At 44.1% G+C, this 23,772-nt stretch overlaps 1 protein-coding gene across 2 annotated transcripts in view; it reads right to left on the reverse strand.

Moving 5' to 3' along the window:
- Window positions 1–23,772, reverse strand: part of LOC119379410 (insulin-degrading enzyme) — a 439,455-nt gene that overhangs the window by 216,923 nt on the left and 198,760 nt on the right. For both annotated transcript variants that reach the window (XM_049411974.1, XM_037648727.2), the window contains exons 14-16: window positions 20,198–20,293; window positions 12,128–12,154; window positions 11,983–12,065 (exon numbers count right to left, since the gene is read on the reverse strand). In XM_049411974.1, the coding sequence (XP_049267931.1) occupies window positions 11,983–12,065; window positions 12,128–12,154; window positions 20,198–20,293 (206 nt within the window). The remainder of the gene's footprint in view (window positions 1–11,982; window positions 12,066–12,127; window positions 12,155–20,197; window positions 20,294–23,772) is intronic.

Genomic DNA, 23,772 nt, shown 5'->3' on the forward strand with positions numbered 1-23,772 from the left:
CAGTGTGGCTGGCAAATGCGAGCAGCTCCAAAAAATATTGGCTGACTGCTTGAAACTTGTTGCAGCAGTGCCCTCATCGAAAAAACAAAAAAAAGAAATGTCACTTGCCGTAAATGCACCTGTTAGTTATGATTGCTCTCGCCTGGAAATTTATTTTATTCTTTACAAAGTCTAAAACAGCATCTTTGGAGCTTGGGATCACAAGATTGAGCTCTCCGATATCCGCCAACAAGCGGCGTCTTTCTCACCGATCAGGATGGCTAGCAAGACACCAGCCTCGCTGGCGACATCTGCTTCCTGAACGATCGCGATCACTTGCAAGATCTTTACATTTACTGCTACCAACTCTGTGACTACTCATACTTGTTACTTGACACACAGCAATAACAAAAACACCATATTGGGTGCTAACACACGGCACACGCGGCGCAGAATATGAAACTACATTTTCCTTGCTTGGCCCGGATGTGGCCAAGCAAGAAAAATAATTTTGATAGAAGCTATCACCATATAAGCAGAATTGTCAATGGGCAATATCTTAGCAACCTCTGATTTGCTGATGACATTGCGCTCTTCAGAAATGACAGCAAGGAATTTCAAAAATTGATTGAAGGCCTAAACCGAGAAAGTTTTAGAGTAGGGCTAATAATGAATATAGACAGTACCCCAACAAAGGGCTCGCAACCTTTCAGCCCTAGATATTAAACGTGCTTTTGATAATATGAGTCACTGAGCTATCCTTGACAGACTCGCTGCCCTCAACTGCAGCCACAAAACCTATAAATACGTCAAGACGTCCCTTAGCAATCACACTGCTATGATAGGGCTGAGTGCCCCTCAATTTTCATCAGTAAATGTCCTCACAAAGAAAACCTGCAGGGGTCTGTCATCTCCCCCGTGCTGTAGCTATGATAGGCCTCAAGCAGAAACTTCAACAATTTGAGGGAGTCTGCCATGCACTCTATGTGGATGACATCCCGATATGGGCCACACAGGGTTCACTTGGAGAAAAAGAGACCAAGTTGTAACAAGCAGCCAGCAGTGTGGAGAACCAGTGACGTGACTGTGGGCTCGCCTGCTCCATAAAGAAGTCAGAGCTCTTCTATATTTGGCATTCAAAGAGCAACAAACCCAACCTGCAAGATCCCAGCCAATGGCTACGCATTATGCTGGCCAAACAAGAAATATTAGCGAGGCCTCTCGGGACACATCCTGAGCATGTGGATGCAGTCAAACCATCATAATAACTACTACGCTCTCACCACCCTTTGCAACACCACTCAACAGGTAGCTCGTATGATCGTGCACATCACCACATGTCGCCATGGCAATGGCATACAAGAGGAGGGTACACCAACACTCGTCTGCAGCCTCACTGTCAGCAAAGTGAACTACAGCCCCCCCTTTCAGCATCTCATGAAAGGGGAGCATGACCAGGCACGTAGACATAACCAGAGTAGTTCTAATATTGTGCACAAAGGTCGGCAGCTAAGCCCGCTCACCAGAGGAGACCACTTGAGGCCGTAAACGAAACCAACCGCTGAACAGCTGCGGATGTCCCGGGCTGACATAAAAGACAGTCACCGTCAGAGCTTCAAGCTGAGGTACCGTCATCTTCGGACTCAAAGCTTGTATCCTCGTTGCTAAATTCAGGCGCGGTTGCAAGACAGTTTCGAGCGGCACGAGTTTCTTTTGGCAGACACGTGTGATGATAACACCATTGGAGCAACAAGAGAAACGGGATGCAGCCCTCTGTCAGATTTAACCCCTTCAGGGTCAAATTTTTTCACCACATGTGACCCCTTGGTGCCGATTTTTTTTATTGCCGATTTAAATTCATCAGGCAAATCTATCTGAGAAAAATATTTGTCGTAATTTTTATAGGGTGACCATAAAGTAACAAAAATCGCTTGGGTTGTTACATGCACGTGGTTTATTCATGAGTAACAGCAAGATAAATCCTAAAAAAAGCTTATACGACTTAAAAAATGATGCATTGCAATAAGCATAGTTCACAGACATACAAAAAAAAGTGCACGAAGTGGCGCCATATGGAAACACGGAGGGAGAAAAGTCACCTTTGAGTCACTGTGCACACCTTTAAGATGTCGCTCGATCATCAACATCCGAGTTTGAACTCAAAGTTACTCCTTGTATGACAGGCTGACATCCAATGAATCAGATTCCGAATTGGCAGGTGAGCGGCGATTCGGAGGAATCGCTGCTCGACTCACTTGCACCAGAACAACCGGTGCGCACTTCCATAGCGCAAGCGAACTGTGCGGCCAAGCGCACTGACTAAAACTGTATGGTTGTGCGCACGTCCGGAAAGCAAGAACAAGTGAGAAACCTATAATAATCCTTCGTTTTATCGCCAGCGAGACAGAAGCGGTTTTTTCCGAGTCCCCAAAACAGGAAACGCAACCACGACGGCATCGTTTAAGCCAGCACCTGCACGGAAACAGGTGTAATCGTGCCTCAGGGAGCAATAAATGAGAGAGTACCTAACAAGCAATCACCCTTTGAGAAATTCTAAACCAGACAGCCATCAGTTTTGCGGGCGCAATAGGGGAGACCCAGTCAAGTTCCTCCGCCGACGCCAGCACTAGCCATTCCCTGTGGAGATAGGTTTGCACTAGGCTTACCTACGAGCGCGCCCGTGTAGGGACGCGACGTTCTCCACTGCCGCTGCGTGCGACGACGCTGCGGCCGGGTTCGTCGTTTTCTCCGACACGGCGCAGAAACCACGCACGAGGCAGGGTAACAACAACAACGGGTTTATTAACCCAAGATGCAGCACAGTGCGACACTCACGGGCTTGCAGGCCGTATAGGGAACTCCGCAAGACCGAGCAAGTACGCTTGCCTACGGCGCGACGACTCACGCACGAGGGCCGACGTCGAACGCACGAACGAGAAGCCGCCTGCTCAGCAGTGCGTCAACCTCTCGTGCCAGCCTGAGAGCATCTCGCGCGGGCTTGCCAGAAGCGAGCTCAAGGGGGAAGGGGGTTGTCACTGGCGGCCAATGAAGACAGGCGTTGCGCAGTGACGTAAACTAGCTTGGTGGCGTGAGCATGTGAGCATGTCGAAGCATGCCCGGACACGTGCCCGCTTGCGCCGGGAAGCTGACGCATGGCTCGCACCAGACAAAGAGGCCTGGCGCTGCCGCCGTGGTCTGCCGATTAACGGCGGTTCCCGGCGCTCGAGCCGCGCGGGGCCAACACGCGCGCTAGCTGGGGAACGAGGCGCCAAAGGGAAGGGCGCGCTCGATTCCCACATCCCTTACCAAAGAAAGCGAACTTGAGCAGCCTGCAACGACCCCTCGGTTCCCACGCACTTGCAAAGCTCACACTGCACGTGAAACGTCTCTCGTTCTGCGATGTTGCCCCGACAGGGGACTGGTAATTACTGCTGCTTTGTTAACTGTCATAACAGTATTGTAAACAAGAAGGGGTTGATTCCACCCGTAAAATTCTACTGATTCCAAAATAGATGGCACCAAGAAAACAGGCGACAATGGCTTACTGAAGTGCACTGAACAAGCTAAACAAATTTTGTTGCATGTACTAGCAATGCGTAGTCGGAGTTCACGCGTGCAGAGAAAATGACCATCTGCACAAAGCACTGAATATAACCCGAGTTCATTCCTGCTTCACAACTGCACTGATCAATTGAGTTACTGGGTGATGCACGTCCGCGCCTTGGTTGTGCCGGCATTAAAGCAGAAATTACTACAGTACATTCAACCTCAGTCTTTTCACCAATAATAAAATTTTACGAAGCTATATACAGTGCGGTGCGGAGCCAACTTACACATTTCAAATTGCTGACAAAGCTGCCGATGGCAATCGCAAGCCACTGATGAAGAAAGCTACAGCGATTTATGAGGACCAATGGAGGCGCATGTGTGACTTCAAGAAGTGTTTGCAACAACGCATTGATTTAAAAGGAGGCCATCTGCCAGATGTAGCTTTCAAGAAATGCCCGTGTAATTGGTGGTAAATGAATGACATACTTGGTCCTATTTATAGACACTTACCTATTTTTTTCCTGCGTCCGTATATAATATATGACTACTTGAAATGTAACATTAATGAAAATGAACAGATAATGAAGCCAAAGAAGGTACAGGGCACGTTTAATGTTTTGTTTTAACTGTCTTGTAGTAACTGTGATATAAACGTGAAGAAAGTAAGGTGGACGAATGAATGAATGAATAAACTTTACTTGAAGGGGTCATGAACCACTTTTTCAAGTAAATCTAATGACTTCAGTATCGGAGTTTGCTGCCTTCCGAATCGATTGCCGCAAAAATTTTTCGAATCCGTCAAGAACGAGCGGAGTTACGGGGGTTTGGCGCACACTCTCAGCGCTTTCTCTCTTTTCTCGTCCCAACGAGCGTGCTTGAAGCTACACAGGGAGGGATGGCACGGGGGAAAGAAGTTACGTCAGCGCGCGTCGTGAAACGCGATCACTCTCCCGCTGTGATTTGCGTGCGCGAGTGTGGCTACCATGTAAAGTTAGCAGACTGAGGAGTGTGGCGCCGGCAAGTGGTGGCACCCCGTGGCAAGAAGTGCATCTGATCTGAACGCCGCTTTCGATTTATGTCCGCTATCGGCCAATGAGGATGCTATGTCTTTTGCAATGCGGAGAAGCAGATACGCGACGTCAACTGGCAGGCGCTCCGTCCACTGACGAGAGTGAGAACCGGCCTCTGTTTGAAAAGAGGGCACCTGAGAAAACAGCAACTTCGCGCTCCGCTAGCAGCCTTTATGAGGCGTGCACGACTGCAATATTTGGCTGAGCAGTTCATAGCCGTGTTAGCTTTCCGCGGGATGTATTTTTTCAACAAGCCCAAGGGGTGCTTCATGACCCCTTTAAAATTAGTTCGGCAGTTTTCCACGGAAACACAACTTTTTTGTCCTCTTTACTTTTTTTCGCATTTACATCACAATTACTCCAATACAATTAATGTCCCATATACCTGCCGTGGCTTCATTATCTGTTGGTTTTCATTAAGGTTGGAACAAACAGAGGAACGAGCACTTAAAATTCCCTAGCTGAAGTACGTCAGTTGACTCCGCGCCACCCTGTATTTAAGCTGCTGCCGCTATTCTATATCACAGGGGATGTACTAGCGAAATGCATGTACATATGTCCTATTTGTGTTGTGCGGTGATACACGTTGCCTATTTACGCAGTGCCGATGGAAATGCTTGGTAGCCAACAGAGGCAACACGGATTTGCTGCAGATATATTTTGTGGGAAACAGCACAATCCTGTCTCTTGGGCAAATGTAGTGAATCTGGCACCCTATCCTATTTTCTCTCGTTTTTCTTCGTTCTCAGTTGCACCACAAATATTTCGTTATGCAAAAACCCCTTCGCCCAGACCAGGACGATGTCGTCTGCTATTACCTGCTCTGCATCTTCTACAAGGCTGAGTAGACACTGCCCTTTCGCCACACTGCAGCTACGAAAGGAGTACTCAGTCATGCAGACCTTTTTAGAACGCCTCGCGAGCCACGAAACACACGAAAGCATGTGCAGTGCGCATGCAGCGTGCGTGCAAAGCAACGAGAACTCATGGTGGCGTGAAGGGGAGAGCGGAGAGGTGTACAGTCGCGTTACAGGTTTTTGCTCCACACTCAACAGCAGCGCCCGGCACCGCAGCGCCCCTCCTCGGCACATTTTCCCCTATAAGCGGTAACCACCCAAAGGACAAAACCAAAACTAGCCGCCGCACACCCGCGTGCAACTGGATGCGCAAGCGATAGCCAGCACACAGCTATAGTTTTAAAGCATAAAAAAAAACCGGAGAGACATCGGTGCAAGAAAAAAATTCAATGTATTCAAGCAATGTGGCAGCGCATGCTAAGCAAAAGAAATGATCAAAAAAGGCACGCTTTTTAAACATACAGGCACATACATGTACACTGTCGTCCTTTATGAAAGGGAACAAGAGAGAGCATGGCCTGCGCTCTGCAGCGGCTGCCTACAGCTCCATCAACCAACACCTAAAGAAAGCATGTCTGTTTTTGGTGCCATCTGCAGGCATCGCCCATTGCGCGAGCAGAGAGGGAATGTAATCCAGCAGCGCTTGTCCACCGGCTGTGACTCGTTATGTTGTTTGCCAATAGATGACGCCAAAAGCGGACGTGCTTTCTTTAGCTGTCGGTTGATGGAGCTGTAGGCAGCCACCGCAGAGCGCAGGCCACGCTCTCGCTTGTTCTTTTTCATAAAGGATGACAGTGTACGTCATTGACCCTGAAAGGGTTAACAAGAGAAGCAAAACTGCTGGAAACTGGCTGAAAAAGCCAGCTGCACCTTCGGAAACAAGTATTGGTAGATCAAATCTTCCCTGACTCCAAACAACAGCTCTCTAATAAATAGCTGGCATAAATTTGAGGCAATTATTACTAGGGGTGTGCGAATATTCGAACTTTCGAATATTTTTCCAATAGCGTTTGCTATTCAATTCGATTCGCACTGGAATTTGACTATTCAAACTATTCGAACTTCCAGAAGATACAGTCAACGTCAGATTTTTAGGACTCCCTAGGGACCGCAAAATCGTCTGAAAAATCGGGCAGTGCGAAAAAACGAATTCATGCTTTTTTATTCCACTCAAGCAGTCAAATCGGCACAGCCACGTCCAAAATAGCTTCAAAGCCTGCCAGTACACTTATCAGGCATTTTGTTGTGCGCCCAGGCTCTCGTGAATATTTCATTTCATTTCATTTCATTTTATTATACCCCTCAGGGCCAGAGGCATTACAGAGGGGGAGTGGTAACAACACTTTGACACAAAAAACAAGAAACAGAGGAACGAAAAAAAAACAAAAAAAAGTAATAGAAAACGCACATGAAACAATAGAGCAGAATGTCAATTTACAGTGAGTTTACAAAGAGCCTGAGTATACAATGTTAGCTATGGAATTACGGAACTGTTCATGATGAATAATGTTCACGACGTCCGCGGGAAGGCCATTCCAATCGCGAGAGGTTCGTGGTAGAAATGAATGATAAAAGTGCGCAGTATTACATGAAGGGAGTCCGACTTTATGACGATGATCTGTGCGATGGGATACATAAGATGGCTCAGGGATGAGGCGATCGCGTAGTGCAGGATGATGATACGTCTTATGAAACAAGGCAATGCGTGACACTTTTCTGCGCGATGATAATGATGGGAGGGAAAGGTTTGATTTCATGGAAGTTATACTGGCGGTGCGGCTGTAATTAGAGTGAATGAAACGTGCGGAGTTATTCTGAACCATTTCTAGAGCATGAATTAAGTTTGCTTGGGTGGGATCCCAGACCGGTGTAGCGTATTCCAATTTCGATCTAATTAGTGTTTTATAAAGGAGGAGTTTCAAGGAAGGAGGAACATGGTAAAAGTTTCGACGAAGGTAGCCTAACATGCGATTAGCTTTGTTAATTAAGTGCTCGATATGCTAATACAGTAAACTCTCACTTGTACGAACGTCGGTTTAACGAATATTTCAGAATAACGAACTTTTAGAAAATCCCCGGCGATTTTCTTATGCATTCTATGCAAAAATCTTTCAGTTAAACGAATTTCAGAATAGTGAATTTTTCAGTTGAACGAACTTGATCCGCGGACCCAGGCTCATTTTTTACATCAATTCAACGAAGTTTTGTGCACTGCAGCACTGGCATAGCCGATGCGAGCCGCCACTAAATCGCCCATCCATCGGCGGCAGGTTCAAATCCTGTAACTCTAGTCGAGGCGGTAGAGTATGTTAGAAAGTTGCGAGACTTCGTGTCTCGATCAGCAACAAGCTGTGCCAGAGGCAGTGCACAGAAACGTAGACTCTCTGGAAAGCTTTGTCTCTTCTTGCGCTTTAAGGGCACCAGTCCAAATGAAAATTACAGATTTCTTTTCAAAATAAATTGCATTTCACACTTTTGACTCTAATGTCTGCTGTGCCCAATGCTGTTCCATATTCTAGTGAATATTCAGTTTAGTGAACTTTCAGTTAAGTGAAATATTTCCTTGGGTCCCTTGGAATTCACTCAATTGAGAGTTCACTGTATGTTAATATGTTAATATTAATGTTAATGTTAATATGTTAATATGTTAATATGTTAATTAAGTGCTCAGTATTTGCCGCGAACCCCGCTTAACTACGCAAAGCTGAAGCGATAATTTGGTATTTGACTTGCAAGGGTTCGTTTGATCACAAAACTGATGTTACTTAAGCATAACCACGAGCTGCAAGCATTTCTCTCAAGTGCGCCAGCGTACATCTACTTTCCCAACAAGACACACACATTGGTTAGCAAAAAAAGGTCTGTCAAAAATCACTATGTCACCACAGCGAGAAAATTCGAACCAATTCTAAAAGTGGAGTGCCTGGACTAGGTGCACGAGAAACAAATTCAACGTGCCAAGACCAGCAATTCAAAGCATCGATCACCAGTGATCGATTTGCATAGGTGTGGTTACGACAGGCGTATTTTTGGTTTATAGGAGAGCTGACACAAAATTTGTGAACCTCTGTTTCTGGCTCTTAGTCAGTGGCTGCTGATTTGTTGATCACAGCTAAGAAACTCATTTGTAACAGCGCAAGACGAAGGTGTACTTATATGCTCGTATCTTACGACTAGATGCAGCTTAAACTTCGAAGAGCACTTGGAGGCCTCATGACTTACTCGGCCGGCTCGCGAACATATACTATCACGTGACCGCAAATACCAATGAAGTCACTGATGACCTTTTGCCATGTCATCGGCACTGCTGTTTCATCTGCCATTTTGAACGGGGCGAGTGCTTGTTTCCTTGATCATCAAACTATGACGCTTATCTAGTGCGGCGACTGGCGAGAGCTGGGAAGAGTGTAAAAATCAGTTAGAAAAGCTCGATTCACTGCATGAATTTCACCGGTGATTGCAATATTGTTCTTGTCGTCGTCCAATTGAGGAGACGATTTTCGTAAGCCCTGGAGCAGCCACAGTGTTAGACATGCTGAAACATTTTCACTCTGATCATATGTAAAGTAGCATATGTTGAGAAGTGAAGAAGGAAGCAGTGAAATTACATTGGCGTTCTGTAGCAGTGTGTATCTTTAACATCTAAGTGGCGTGATGTACGCTTTACTGGTGCATACTTGTATAGGGCAACGCTGCGTTGTACACAAATCCCACGTATATACGATGGAGCACTGAGGCAGTTATCCGTCCACTATGCAGTACGATCCCAGCAGCAGAAAGCTTTGGTTTGTTTGTAGAGTTCCTAACGTTTGCGGACACCTGGTTACCGGAGCCGCTGACGGCTGCAGCTGGCCGTTAGTGACATTTTGTGGCATTTTGTCCAACTATAATATAGTGTGAATTTTTTTGTTGCAGTCGTGTTACTGTTATTGTAGAAAAAATAATGAGAATACTATGAGTTCATGATTATCCTACTCTCAATGCTTTACACAGAGTCAGTAACCAGGTAAGTTGCTGCAGTGTTAGGTTTCTGGGTCTCTGGTTCGGCTCTGCATCATCAGGAGTCGCTACCAGCATTGTCCATCTCGTACACGTCTCTGGTAACCTGGCCAAACTTGTGACATACATATTTTACAAAGCATACCCACATGACGACCTCAACACTTTTTGCTCCACTTTCAGATTCAGCGCTTTCACGAACTTCAAATTAAACTACATTTCAGGCTGCATTTGTGGCTGACATTGTACAGATGGCACCTCTGTGTTCCCATCACATCAGTGCGATATAACAGTCAAATTGTGTTAGAATTTTTCTGTCAGGACTCCTTCAAGGCAAACACCTTCGGCTTTCAAAATCTTAAAAATTTCACCATTATGCTCTTGGGTATGTCCAGATAAGATCGAACACGAGGTCCCGGTCACCATTCCCGATTTTGATGAAATTTGCTGTAGGTCTAGGCATTACACCCAGAACAATGGTTTCGAAGTTAGTTTCGCGAAAAAAAATTTTGTTCTCCTGAAAAAAAAAAAATGTACAAATTTTGGCCGCAAAAAACACTTTTCCGCCAATTTCGCGATTTCTGAATTTTGAGCGCACCTAGGGAATAAAACGGTGCACTTCTCAGTCACAATATTTATTCCCCTCAAAGAACAAGTTAAATACAATCTTATGAGTCTATTATTTTCCTTGCTTGTCGAAGCACTTCTGAAGAAAAAAATCACAAACTTGGCAAATCGCACAAAATACCTGTATTTGAGGAATTTATTGCTGCAAACAAGTTAAAGTGAGGATAATAAAAATCAGTACATATTAACTTTGATACTTTCGCTCTCTTTTAAAATAATTTTCGTGTTTTTATCGCGCTCTATTTTACTCGATAATTGGGCTGAAACGTAAGTGATTTACCAAAAATGCTGAACTTTGAAAATAGTTTTCTCAAAAAGGCCATTTTTAATTTTTTTTAAAATCCCTGTGATTGAAGTCAAGGACGTCATCTATTATTCTACATAAAAAAACTTTGCATTATTTTGGTTGCTAACAAGTTATAATGCGTCAAATGTGACCAAGTGGCCGCGTCGTTCGTTATGTGCTGAAACTCTGATATATGTTGTTCAAAATACTTATACGTGACATAATCACAAATAAGTAGCTCCACACCAACAAATGTGCAGCCAGGTGTCATAGTTCAGCAAGCTTTGTCTTACGACCAGCCGCTTGACAAACCTGCTGTAGCGACCGCTCGATGCTGCGGCCGCTCACATTACATGAGTGCCGCTTCGACTTCTGATGAGCTCCACTTGCACGCCAAACTACGCTCAGAGGACGAAAGAGAGAAGGAATGCATCACTATGAAAGTTAAAGGCTGTTAAGTGCCAACAAAAGCCATATTATACGACGAAAACTCTGCCGGTAATTTTGCAGTGAGAGCCTCCAGTAGTGCGCTCATGTGTTGCTTTCTCTCTTCTGATGGCCTAAAGATAATTAGGTTCACTCTATCAGCAATATATGACACAAAAGCAAGCCATTGACATCTAAAGAAATGTCTCATACGTGCTTCCGATGGTCGAACAACTCAAATTGCAGTTGTTCTCTATCTCGTGCCAGAACACTTATGTCAGCCGGCTGTCAAAAGAAGTGAGTGCAAGTCCTTTGCTTCATTAAAGCACCGCTTTTACAATACTGTATTGTTGTGCCTCCGCAGATATTTTCAACACAAGCCGAGCGCTTTTCACGATATTTTGCGGCTGCGGCCATAACAAGAGGGAAAAAAATACATGCATGCTGTATTGAAGGCATGCACTGCGAAATTGCCGGCAGAGTTTCGTTCTATATTATGACATTTGTTGGCACTTAATAGCCTCTATATTTCACATTGATGCATTCCTTCTCTCTTTCGTCCTCTGAGCGTAGTTTGGCGCGCAAGCGGAGCTCATCAGGAGTTGAAGTGGCACTCATGTAATGTGAGCGCCCACAGCATCGAGCGGCCGCTACTGCGGGTTTTTCAAGCGGCTGATCGCAAGACAACGCTTGCTGAACCATGACACCTGGCTGCGCATTTGTGACCGAGAAGTGCACCCTTTTTTCCCTAGGCCCGCTCAAATTTCAGAAATCGCGAAATTGGCGGAAAAGTGTTTTTTGCAGCCAAAATTTGTATATTTTTTTTTTCAGGCAAACAAAATTTTTTTTCGCGAAACTAATTTCAAAACCGTTGTTCTGGGTGTAATGCCTAGACCTACAGCAAATTTCATCAAAATCGGGAATGGTGACTGGGACCTCGTGTTCGACCTTATCTGGACACACCCTCTTCCTTCACCAAATTTCCTTTGTAGAGTTGCCACCTTTGTCTATTCTGTGTCCTAGAAAAATAATGTTTTACAAAACCTGTTACACTTTATCTGAATCATCTGTTTTCCACCAGTTGCCATAACTTTTGTCTTACTGATGATTAGAAAAAGACCAGCCTTCTTGCTTTCTTTTTTCACCTTCACAATGATTAACCTAAGTAAAAAAAGTGTCTTCACCATACCTTTTGAACTCAAAATGAAGCACAGCTTTGGGGAGGTTGTATGTGTGATCCTGAACAAACCACACACGAGTACCTTCTGTGTTCTGAAATTAAAACATTCGTTAAAGCCTTTCAAAAGACCCTAATGTGGGATTTATACACATACCTTGATCATCACAGGCAGTTGTTCACCCTGCATAAAAAGAATGTTGTGGCCATGCACATTACTGTTAGAATACAAACGTGTATATTACTAACAAGTAGCCAGATTGTCAACATCACAGACTACAAGTTTCAATATAAAGAACACATTGAAAAAGCGTACAAATTAATGAAGGCAGGTAACAAAATCAGGTAAATGAGAAATCTGCTGAGTAAAACAAGCCCCATTATATAGCATTCATAAATTAAGAAATGGTATTTGACTTAGCAGAAATATCAGCAGTCTTGGAAGCAGTACGTCACCAAGGAATACTTGAAACATAGATAAATGCCTAAACCAACATCTACAAAGACTACACATCTACCTTGCTTCTCCACAAGAAAAGCAATAGAATTGCAATAGAAAAAGGGGTGAGACAAGGAGATGCTCAGCATTGAAGCAACGAAATTGGAAAGAAATAGGAATAAATGTCAATGACGAATATCTCAGCAACCTATGATTTGCTGATAATATAATGCTCTTCAGCACTGATGATGACAAAGTGTGAAAAATGATTGAAGACAAACCAAAAAAGTATTAAAGTCGGGCTAAATTTGAATATGCTGAAGACAAAGATAATGATCAATAGCCTGGCAAAAGAGAGCGTTCATGATTGGCAACCAAGCTTTGAAGCCTGTGCAATAGTCATGTATTTTGTCTCAATAACTGAGACAGCAGTATTTGTAAATAAAAATAAATATGTATACCTCGGGCAATTAGTGCTAACAGGGGAGTCTAATCATGAAAAGGAAATCCATCGAAGAATAAGGATGGGCTGGAGCACATACAGCAGGAATTCCCAAATAATGACAGCCAATCTGCCACTGTCCCTAAGTGGAAAAGTGTACAATCACTGCATACTGCACGCTCTAATATATGGGGCTTATTTAGACTTGGAGGATAGCAAAGAAACTGGAGAAAAGGTTAGGGACCACACAGCATGAAACAGAATGAAAAATGATAGGCATAACATTAACCGAGAGGAAGACAGCAAAATGGGTCAGAGAACAAACCAAGGTAACCGATATTATAGTTGACATTAGGTGAAAGAAATCTATCTCAGCTGGCCACGTAATGTGTAGGGCAGACAACAGGCAGTCAGTTAGGGCCACGGAAGGGATACCAGGGGATAGGAAATGCAGCTGAGAATGGCAGTGAGCAGCGCAGGATTCCCCATTGGAGGGGGGGGGGGGGGGGGGGGGCAAAGTACCACCGCATCATTTTGCGAACTTGCAGCTGACCGAAAATCCCTCACATACTAGCTGAAGGCATCTAGTCTGCCAGGATGAGACCCTCGCTATGAATGAACGAAAAGACGGAGTATTTTAAGGGCTCGTTTTTCTTTGATAGACACAACCTTCATGAGAACCAACAGACAATCTATAAATGTGAAGAAATTAAAGTGGACGAAAAGACAACTTGCCACCAGCAGGGACCGAACCTGCTTTCCTAGGCGTTCCTTGGCTTAATTACAACAAATACTGTCCCCTGCACTTTCCTTGGCTTGATTGTCTGTTGGTTCTCATTCAGGTTGTCTCTAAGGAAGAAAAACAAGCCTTTAAAGGGACCCTGAAATGGTTTTGACGATTTTCTACGAACACATTGGGCCGGTAGAGCAAGTCCTAAGAAACATTTACAGACCGATTTAAGCTATGTGCATAAACTGTGTAATTTATTACAAGGCTTTAAAGCTGCGAATTGCCACCGATCACAGCGGCTCAGCCAAACCCGTTTTCAAACTGCCCACTTCCAGTGCACGACGTCTTGGAAGCGCGACATCACGCAGGCGGCTGATCTGGTTGGATATGTCCAGTCCACGTCACTGAACCGCCTGTGAGCAGCGAGCGTTGTCTGCCTGTGTTACAACGTGCTCAGTGTTGACGTGAGCTGAGTGACAGTGTTTATCTCGAGGTTTCTTTTCTTGGACACAATGAATTGCCCTAGCCGTGTTGTGTACCACACATCTAGCAATTGGGGACTTGCAATGCTGCGACATCGTGCGATGTTTGCGAGGCATCTGAAGAGCAGAATTCCTTCAGCTCGTCGCTGCATTGAGCGTCGCACTCTTGCTATCCGTTCAACGCCACGATCCATGTGTCTGCGGCTGTAACTTCGCCCCTGAAGACATAACCACACTGCCAGGTTTAACGCTTCTCGGTGATCGTTCTCGAATTCTTTTTGTTTGTCTGCATGCTTTTGCAGGTTGTCGCCGTACAGGAGAATAAAATAAGATCGGCTGCTAGTGTGGTGGCACCTGTCGGAGCAGATATCAACCACTCTGCGAGCTTCATCTTTGTTGCCAGACGGTGTGCCGCTGGGCACACTGGGCCTCCAAGATTGCGCGCAACCTGTCAGTGCGCAATATCGGAGGCCATGACTGGGCGAAGCAAAAACCATCAAGTGCACTCATGAGTGTGCTGCGATCGCCGGCGATGCCAGCGTGTCTGTGAGTTGAGGGTGTAAGGCAGTGGTGAGGAGGAGGGTATAAATATAATTGTCCGTATAGTGGCATTGGTACACGGTGCGTCGCTTAATTTCTGTTGCGAATGATTTGGGGATGCTCTTGCCTAAACGCTGACAAAACTTCAAAAAACCGTTTCAGGGTCCCTTTAAAATTCTACTTCTTTTCCTTTATAACCACAATGTATTACATAGAAAACTATTTATTCAATAGCTGATCTTTTGTTATCTTCATAAGGTCACCGTGATCCTTTGAATCTAAGAGGATTATATAATAACTGTTGGGGTTTAACGTCCCAAAACCTCGATATGATTATGAGGAAAGCGTAGTGGAGGGCTCCGGAAATTTCGACCACCTGGGGTTCTTTAACGTGCACCAAAATCTAATCCAAGAGGACTAATCCATTACATGAACACTTTGGTTCCAAGTACGAGATACTGGCATGCATTCTTGTTCTTTTCCACTGTGACTGGGTTCCACCAGCTAAAGCTGTTACATCTGTTACCACTCAGCGAAAACGCCTGAATGCATCAGAAGATTCTCGAATGTTGTGGACAATTATCAGATTTTGTAGAAGAGTCTAAAGGTTGTGTACATTCATGAGCACCAACAACTGTGCTAGAACCAGTGTTCTACATTCTCCTTCAAAACAGGAACGAAAGCTTGTTCCTCGTTCGTTCCAATTTGAAATGAGTTCCCATTGCAAGTTCATTTCATGGAAAAGGAATGTGTTCCCATTACACTCAGAACATTGTAATGTGTCGTTACATAAACGTTACATTTTTCTTTTTAATTAAAATATAGTGTCGGATAATCCCGAGGCAAAATAAAGTGAGGAATTTAAACCTCACACTGAACAACGCATAATATATGAATTTGAACATCGCCAACAGCTGTTTATCTGGAGATAACAAGAATTTAAAGAAACACTCCCAGAGGAATATTTACAGCTAAGCTGTATATAACTAGGCCAACCGTGACTCCGGGAACAGTAACATTGTGAACAGAGGACCCCTAGTGCAGGTATCCGCCACACAAATTGCGCAAACACCACTATTCACCACTGGTCCACTAAAAATGAAGGAGGGAACACACAGGTGACAACGTATGTGCCACAAAAATTGGGCAAACCTCACTACACTACAGTCGATCCTGGTTATATCGAACTCGGATATATCGAATTATTGGCTATATCGAACAGTTGAGAAATCCCCTTGAATTTCCCATGCAAAAGTATGGGGTTGGTGTGCACGTATATCGAACTCCCGCACAGTGAAACATCCGCTATATCGAACGCTGCCCCGCGCCGAAGCCCAGAAAGTGCATTTTTCCTAACAACTATTGATCTTCGGCCGCGTTCTTATAAGTTCCAATCCCTCATCGCGCGCAGGTGACGAAATTGCGTTGCTCTAGTTCGTTGCGCAGCGCTTGTCAGTTCACCGGTATATTTGACGCGCGGTACACAGGTTTTAATGCATGGGCTAGTGTTTTTCAAAGAGGTTGATTGCCAAGGGCACCAAAATGAGAATTCGAAGTGACTTCGCAGTCTTGTTGTAATGTTTGCATTCCCTTCCTTGTCTCTTCGCGCACGATGGCATGTGGGCCCGCAAAGCATGGCCTTCGAGATTCGCAACCTCGTGACGTATTTTTAGTGTTTTCGGTTTTAAGACGCTGATCTCAGAGGCTGCGCTTTTTTTCGCATTTCTCGCCAAAGTAGCGGCTGCCTTCTGCAAAGCCACAAGTGCCATCGGTATCGTCAACATGTCAACGGTGGAGAAATGTTTCTTCGTGCAGCTGGTGCAGCGGTGCAGCGTTGTCTCTTGCAGAATGTGTACTGTGTCTACTTCGCGCTTTGTTCTTGATAAATCGTCATTCGGGAGTCGAACTAAACATTGTCCCGCTCGTAGCGATAAAAATGATGACTGGTGCTTGAAACGATGTCAAGTAAAGCACCGTCGTGCACTGTTTCTTTACGGGCCTTGGTGCCAGGTGACGACTTCGGGCGCGTCATGACCGCCGACTACGGCGTACGGTGCGTCAGTGAATTTTGCGAGTTAGCGTTTCCGGGCGCCGTATCGGACGGGAGCACAGCGAGTGACTTCATCGGTGCAGATAACGGCGTAGCTCTTTCTGACTGCATCGATGCCGAGATCATAGCTGACGTTGCCGGTGCTGCGGAAATGGACCCGTGCGGTTTGAAGATGCCAGCCACCGCTGCCACCGCTAAACCCTTTACGGCGCTACAGAGCTCGCATCAGCGTTCAGCGTCGATCACCGCTTTTGTGGCGGAAGGTGCTGAATTTACTTATTTGGAAAGCTTATATAATATTCACGATGACTTGATGAATTCACGGCGCGCAAGAAGCAAGACAAGTTGACGGACTTTATTTATGCGAAATAAAGTGCGCTAACTTGCAAAAGAAGTTCTCGCCTTGTTCTTTAGCATATGAGAGCGAATCGTCATGTTCACGCTTTTTACGATTTCAGAAAACTGTGTCGAGGCCTGCAGTGCTTTAATTGAAGCCTTGAATAAGCATATTTCGTATTTCGAATTATCGATATATCGAACTATTTCGCGATCCCCTTCGAGTTCGATATATCCGGTATCGACTGTATAACCTCATTACAACAAAGTCACATCTGATGCGAAAATAACTTCGTTATATCAGAAAATTCGTTATAAACATGCATTCATAACACCATATCTGACATGACAATTTTTCATTTACTTCGATACAGGGGCGTAGCCAGAAATTTTTTTCGGGGGGGGGGGGGGTTCAACCATACTTCATGTATTCGTGCGTGCGTTTGTATGTGTGCATGTATACATACGCAAGCAAAACTGAAAAATTTCGGGAGGAGTTTGAACCCCCCAACCCCCTCCCCCTCCCCCCTGGCTATGCCCCTGCTTCGTTATAACAGATAATTCGTTATATCCGTTATATCAAGATTTGAGTGTACTCACCACTGGCCCACTAAAAATGAAAGGAACAGACGGGTGGCAAACACCAACGCATGTTCCCCACAAATTGGGCAAACCCCACTACTCACCCCTGGTCTACTAAATATGAAGTGAAAAATTAACTTACTCGCGAATGTTCAACATACCATAACTTTTGTTCAAATGGGTTTAGAACATACAATTTTGTTGCACTGCACACACTTCTGATTACAGATTATTGTGATATGCTCATTTACTTTGTAACTCTCTCAGTTTAGAAAAAAAACTTGCTCCCCGAAAGGCACATGACATACATTGTATTTTAAAAAATACACATTGTACTAGAAAAATAACTGTATATTTGAAATCAGCACAAAAATATACATAAACTCGCCAAGTTTCATCAAAATCAATCAAGAAATAAATTTTTAAGAGCAGTCTCCCCCTTTAAAGAAGATAAAGGCACTCCTCATATGTCAAAGAAAACTTGGGAGAAATTTAATCTGGATCCAAGGATCAGAAGTACAAAAGGAAGATGGGCAAAGTCAGGAAGGTGCCAAAAACTGAGTCTTGAAAAAAGTGTATTTTAAAGATAAAATTGAAAGCTTGTCATGCGGGGAAAATATACTTTTTTATTCCCATTTCTTCCTTCATGGGAGCTTGGAAATGATTATTTTGTGAATGCTACTTTGGACAACTTCCCGTACCAATTGCAACGGCAAGCAGCTACGTGGCATTAGCCAGGAGACTCTAGAGAATGTGAAGTTTCCAGTTTTCAACAGCCGCGTTGTGCTCCTTAAACACGATTTTAACCTATTTCCTGTTTAAATGCAACCTTAATTTTTATTGTCATGAAAGTAGAGAAAGTGAACTTAACAAGGCTAGTAAAAACAAAAAAATTGTAATTTAAAAAAAAAACTTGCATTTTTCAAGCAGCATATCTCCCCTTAAGATAGCAGTCCACAGTAATATATTGTTTGACCCCCCATTATAATTGATTTGAACAATAGCACATTAGCACATTGTCCTGTGACATAAAACTACAATCACTTATTACAATCACCTGATGTAACAGGAAAATTATGTAAATCCCTGACGAATGCATGTGCTTGAGTGTGCTACTATAGCTGTTGAACTGAACATATATATCAACCGACTTCCAGCATGCAGAATAACTCCCTAGGATGTTCATGGCACATTTGCTGAGTGGGAAAGATCTTTAGTGAGTTCAAGCACAGTTGCAGAAGAATCGAAAGCTGGCCCAGTTGTTGGCAAAAGTTCGTGAACATATTTTAAAAAACAGCGCTAAAACTGACATGGAGACACCACAGCGCTGAATTCGCAACTGAAAATTTATTGGAAACACACATACAGATAACTACCACCCTCACACCCATCTGACCACGTAGCGCAAATGACAACATCACCATCCATCTTGAAAAAAATTCGGGCATACATGTGGTTTTCCTGTAATTTTTTGAAATCAAGACGAATGGTGATGGTACGTTACGTGGTCGCATGGGTGTGAGGGTGGTAGCATTTATCTGTACATGTGTTTCCAATAAGCCTTCAGTTGAGAGTTCAGCGTTGTGGTATGTTCCTTCTACTTCTTGTGCCCACGTCACTTTTTTGCGCTGTTTTTTTCAAACTTGTTAAGGTATGAGGCCAAGAGGAAAAAGCGATCTTTTTTTCAAAAGTGGAATATGAGTTTTTAATTATGAAAAATTAACAAAATATAGGACTTGCTTTATAATGCTCACATCCTCCTAAAAAGGTGTGCTTTACAATGCAGACTAATAGTACCTAGTCATTATCGCTTTTTAAACATTTTTTTCCGACACTTGGCCTCATACCTGAAAGAACACAGTTGCAGAGCTGTGCATCTAATACTGGTGTGCATCTACCTGCTGCTGCAGGTGTACAGGATAGGTTGTGCATGCTTTCTGCCACATGGATGGCTTTTCCTGATGTCCAACGACTTCTGGACAGCTGCTCAGCAGTAGCAATAGTGAAATGACACGAGCAAATGCAAGTATACTTGCAGATGAGATGCAATGAACAGTGGTAATACACTTTTTGGTATGAACTCCTTGCTATCAGATGGGCGCAAACTTAAGCGATTTGGTTGTACATATGAGTTCATGAACAGCATGGAAGCAGGTGACAGGGACAAAGATGATGAGGACAAGTGCTGCCTCATCATCTTTGTTCTTGTTTATTCCCATGTTCATCTATTACTTCCAACTCAACTTCAATCAGGGAAAGACTGCAAACTCATCAAGCCTGCCATTTCACAAAAGCCCAAGGTGTCCAAAAGAACATCTCATAAAAATTCCCACAACAATTTCAATTCTGTTTTCATACTTTATTTGAAAGGAATATATCAACCTCTACACATTACTGCTCTTGCTCATTATGTCACATTTTAAGACAAAGTTTAACATTCTACAGTGTAATCCACTTTTAACAATTCCCCATAGAATAATTACAGGTTATGCCAATGCAGCAACTGCACTTGTACTGAAGGGACATAAGAGCAGTCAGGGCGTGACAGAGTTGAGAGTAAGTAGACTTTCTGACTTGCACTAACAACTTTATAAGCAGACCACACAATACAAGAAAATCAAGTTACCTCTCCTTCATGTGGACATTGGTCAAAGTTGCTTGGGATGAACTCATTACGAGGTGGCAACTTGAGGTTCTCATTTGTACCAGCAGCACGCCACACCTATATGAACAAAAATGCAGCCAAAGGAGAACTCTAATGAACTAGCAAAACTTTATTACAAACTTTAAAAAATATCACAAAACATTAAACAGTCACCCAGTCAGTTAAAGCAAAACACTCGAATCATATTAATTACATACAATATTACCCTGCTTGCTTAAGGGATGCTGTATCCACAGGTTGGCAAAACAAATATAGTAACTCACTACATTGAAAACTATATTTCTTGCTTAGGGGCCATTCGGACATAGACTTTACTCAGCTATGCTCCCTCACACTAAGATCCAACAAAATTCTACTCTCCTTGGTTCATTTTTGACTGACATTACTTGGCTAGACTCAATCAGACAGACAGATTGTAGAGATTGGCTCCAGCAACACGCTATCGCGTTGCCGGAGCCAATCTCGAAGGCCACGGCTAGACGATGGATGACAGAGCAGCGTTGTATTGATGTCCTACGAACGTTCAGTAGTGCCATCCATCACGAACAAGCAATAGAGCAGAAAACACAGTTTTTTGCCGCTAAATAAATGTCAACACAAAAGTGTTTTATGCCGGGGTCCACCACTGCTCTACTGACGTATTTCCGTCATGGATATGACGTTGTAAAATATAAAGACTAACAGTTGGCAAAGAAAAAAACCAGACGAAAAAGCTCCATCACCGGGAGTCAAACTTACGACCCCTCGCTCCGCAGCGCGGGGCAAGAAACGATTCAGCCACAGACAGCACGTTCTTTGCCATGCTAACGGCGAGCTATTGATATACACCATTTGCCGGTGCAGTACTTTGAGATCGGTGGTACATCAGAGTGTGTTCGTTATCACTAGAGAGATGGCACGAAGGGCTCGAAGAGCACGCTTTAAAGGTCGTCGCCCCACACGGATGAGCGCGCGCCTCTACAGGGCGTGGTCGCTCATGCACGGCAATGGTTTGTACGTCTTGTGCTCTCACCGTAAGTTTGCGTCAAGAGCACGAAGGTCACTTCGCTCACTGCAGCGGCCGCTTTTGCAAAAGGAGCGCACTGCTCGCACAGAAATAAGTTACAACTGTGACAGTTAGTTTGCGCTCATCCTGTGTATGTTCATTCTGTGCGCCCCGTCTACTTGTGCAACGCGTTGCAAGTTTCGAGCTGCTTGCCATTCTTCGCGTGACATTACAATTTGTTGCTGTAACATTCATTCCTTCCTTCGCGCTTGGGGCGAAAGAATGCACAACAAACGCTCAACTACGTCTGTGAAGACACGTTTCACTTTCGTGTTATAACGATTGCTATGACAGAGGGATCAGCCATGTTTTTTTTGGTGAGCTCTGCCTTCAATTCCCCTTGTGTTTAAGTTGTGAATTTTCCTGCTCAAACTGGATATAACAAAAACCTGTTTATAGCGAACTTTTTTGAGAATTTGTCAATTTCGTTATAGCCAGGTTTAAACGTAATAAAATAGCAAAATTGAGTTTACATTATAATAACAGATATTATGAGAAGACATCTTAAAGATGCTTGGAAGGGGATCCAAGAAGCATAATACCAAGTCCTCCATTTTTCTGATGAGTGTCCCCACGAGCAGTTTTATGCTATTTTCCACAGGCACTGAGTTTTCTATTGTCTCACTTTAACATCTAAGTTGACGATACATCATGCTCAATTTTCACAACTTTTAGCGGTGCCGACTTTATCGTGTTTGTACAGGTTGTTCCACGTAACTAGAACCAATGGTGCGATCTTGTACGCATTCCAAATAAGCACGGAGGCATGGCGTTACATCCAGCCGCACGCGAATGGCCAATGTGAACCACGACAGACGTCAGGGCCCTGCATTGACCAATCGCGTGCAACTGGATGTAACGCCACGCCTCCATGCTTATTTTGGAACGCGCACAAGATCGCACCACAAATATTCACAACGAAGTGGTTAAGGTCAATTGAATGAAACCAACGACGTGCTTTGACAGCATGTGGCCCTCATTAGGGTATTCTTATATTGCACTTAATTTGTTAATTAAGTAAGATCACTTATCAAACATTTTCAATATTCAAGTGCTTTTCGTTTCATTGTAGAGAGCATTCCAAAGCAATCGATCAAATCTTTTGTGGTAACACACATGCTACGTAATGATTTTTTCCGGAGCTTAAAGAAAGCCTGCCATGTTTGCCACGTGACTGCCTGCCACTTGACTGCCCTCGTGCGGTAGTGTACTGCAGCGCTCTCAAACGTGCTTCGATTGAAACAACCCGCGCGTGGACCGTGGCGAAATGAGCGGCCACGGCTCTAGGCATCGGCTTCAGGGTACGTAAACATTTTTGACGGTCACACACGGCAAAGAACGCCGTCATCCCTGAGAAGCGAAAGGCTGATGGTTCACGTACTGGTTGTTTCGCTTAAAGCCCACTTGAGAGCGCTGCAAATCAGTAGCGCATGAGTGGCACTGTGACGTGGTTTGCATATTTCGCGGGTTTTCTTTAAAAGCTTAAAAAGATCACCACACAGCACGTACATCATAAAAAATTGGATCGTTGTTTTGGAATACCCTCTACGACATGACGACAGCACTTGGTCCTAAAGTGAATATTAAAAATGTTGCATAACTGACTTTAGTTAATGAAAATATGAACTATAACGAGCGCCACATGACGGTAAACAATGCGCCACTGGTTTCATTCAGTCACAATCACTTTTTTTAGATATTTGGTACTAGTTACGTGAAACAACCTGCATACTTATTCACTGTGATTGTCCAATAAAAAACAGCCTTGCTATTTGACTTAGATATCTTCTTTTCCTTTTTTAGGTCACCATAAAGTATTTTGCCGTTACGAATTACCAGTAATCTGAACTATAAGTGGCAATAGCATGAATAGCAGTGTTATCCTGCAACAATTTGTGCCACTACAATACATCTGCAGCTGAGATCTTTCTGGGTGGCACTAGTTCTCTCGGAGAAAAAATATTAAAACACTGCACATTGGTGAATATGTTGCTAACAGACGCTTTACGCCAGCAGATAAGTAGAATAGAAAAAATAATTGCAGTTTAATGCATCAATGTAAACACGACACGTCACAAATAATTATTGCCCCCGGCCCTGTTGCTGCTCTACACATGTCGGATCATCCACTTGTCAGGGAGGAGGCACTCACAACACGTGTCATCGATAACACACTTTATTCCCTACTGCCCCTTCTCCCCACCGTCGCCACTGTCCATCCTCATGATGATGATGACGGCACCGACTGTCGCGCCATCTCTCGGCCTTACGGTTGCCGCCTCCGCCACACAGTCCTTACACGTCTCCCCCCCCGTACAACGTGAACCCATTGGGGGCGTGTCCAGTTGGGGTTCATGGTACACTGTCAGCTAGTCAGCGTGGGCTATCCCTCGACGGCATCCTGTCGTGGGATCTGTCAGCAGGAAATCATTAGTGCCTACCTTCTTCGTAATCCTGAAGGGGCCTGAGCGTCTTGGTGCGAGTTTTGATG

The sequence above is a fragment of the Rhipicephalus sanguineus genome, chromosome 1 (genome assembly GCF_013339695.2).
Source record: "Rhipicephalus sanguineus isolate Rsan-2018 chromosome 1, BIME_Rsan_1.4, whole genome shotgun sequence".
In the NCBI taxonomy this organism is placed as follows: Eukaryota; Metazoa; Arthropoda; class Arachnida; order Ixodida; family Ixodidae; genus Rhipicephalus; species Rhipicephalus sanguineus.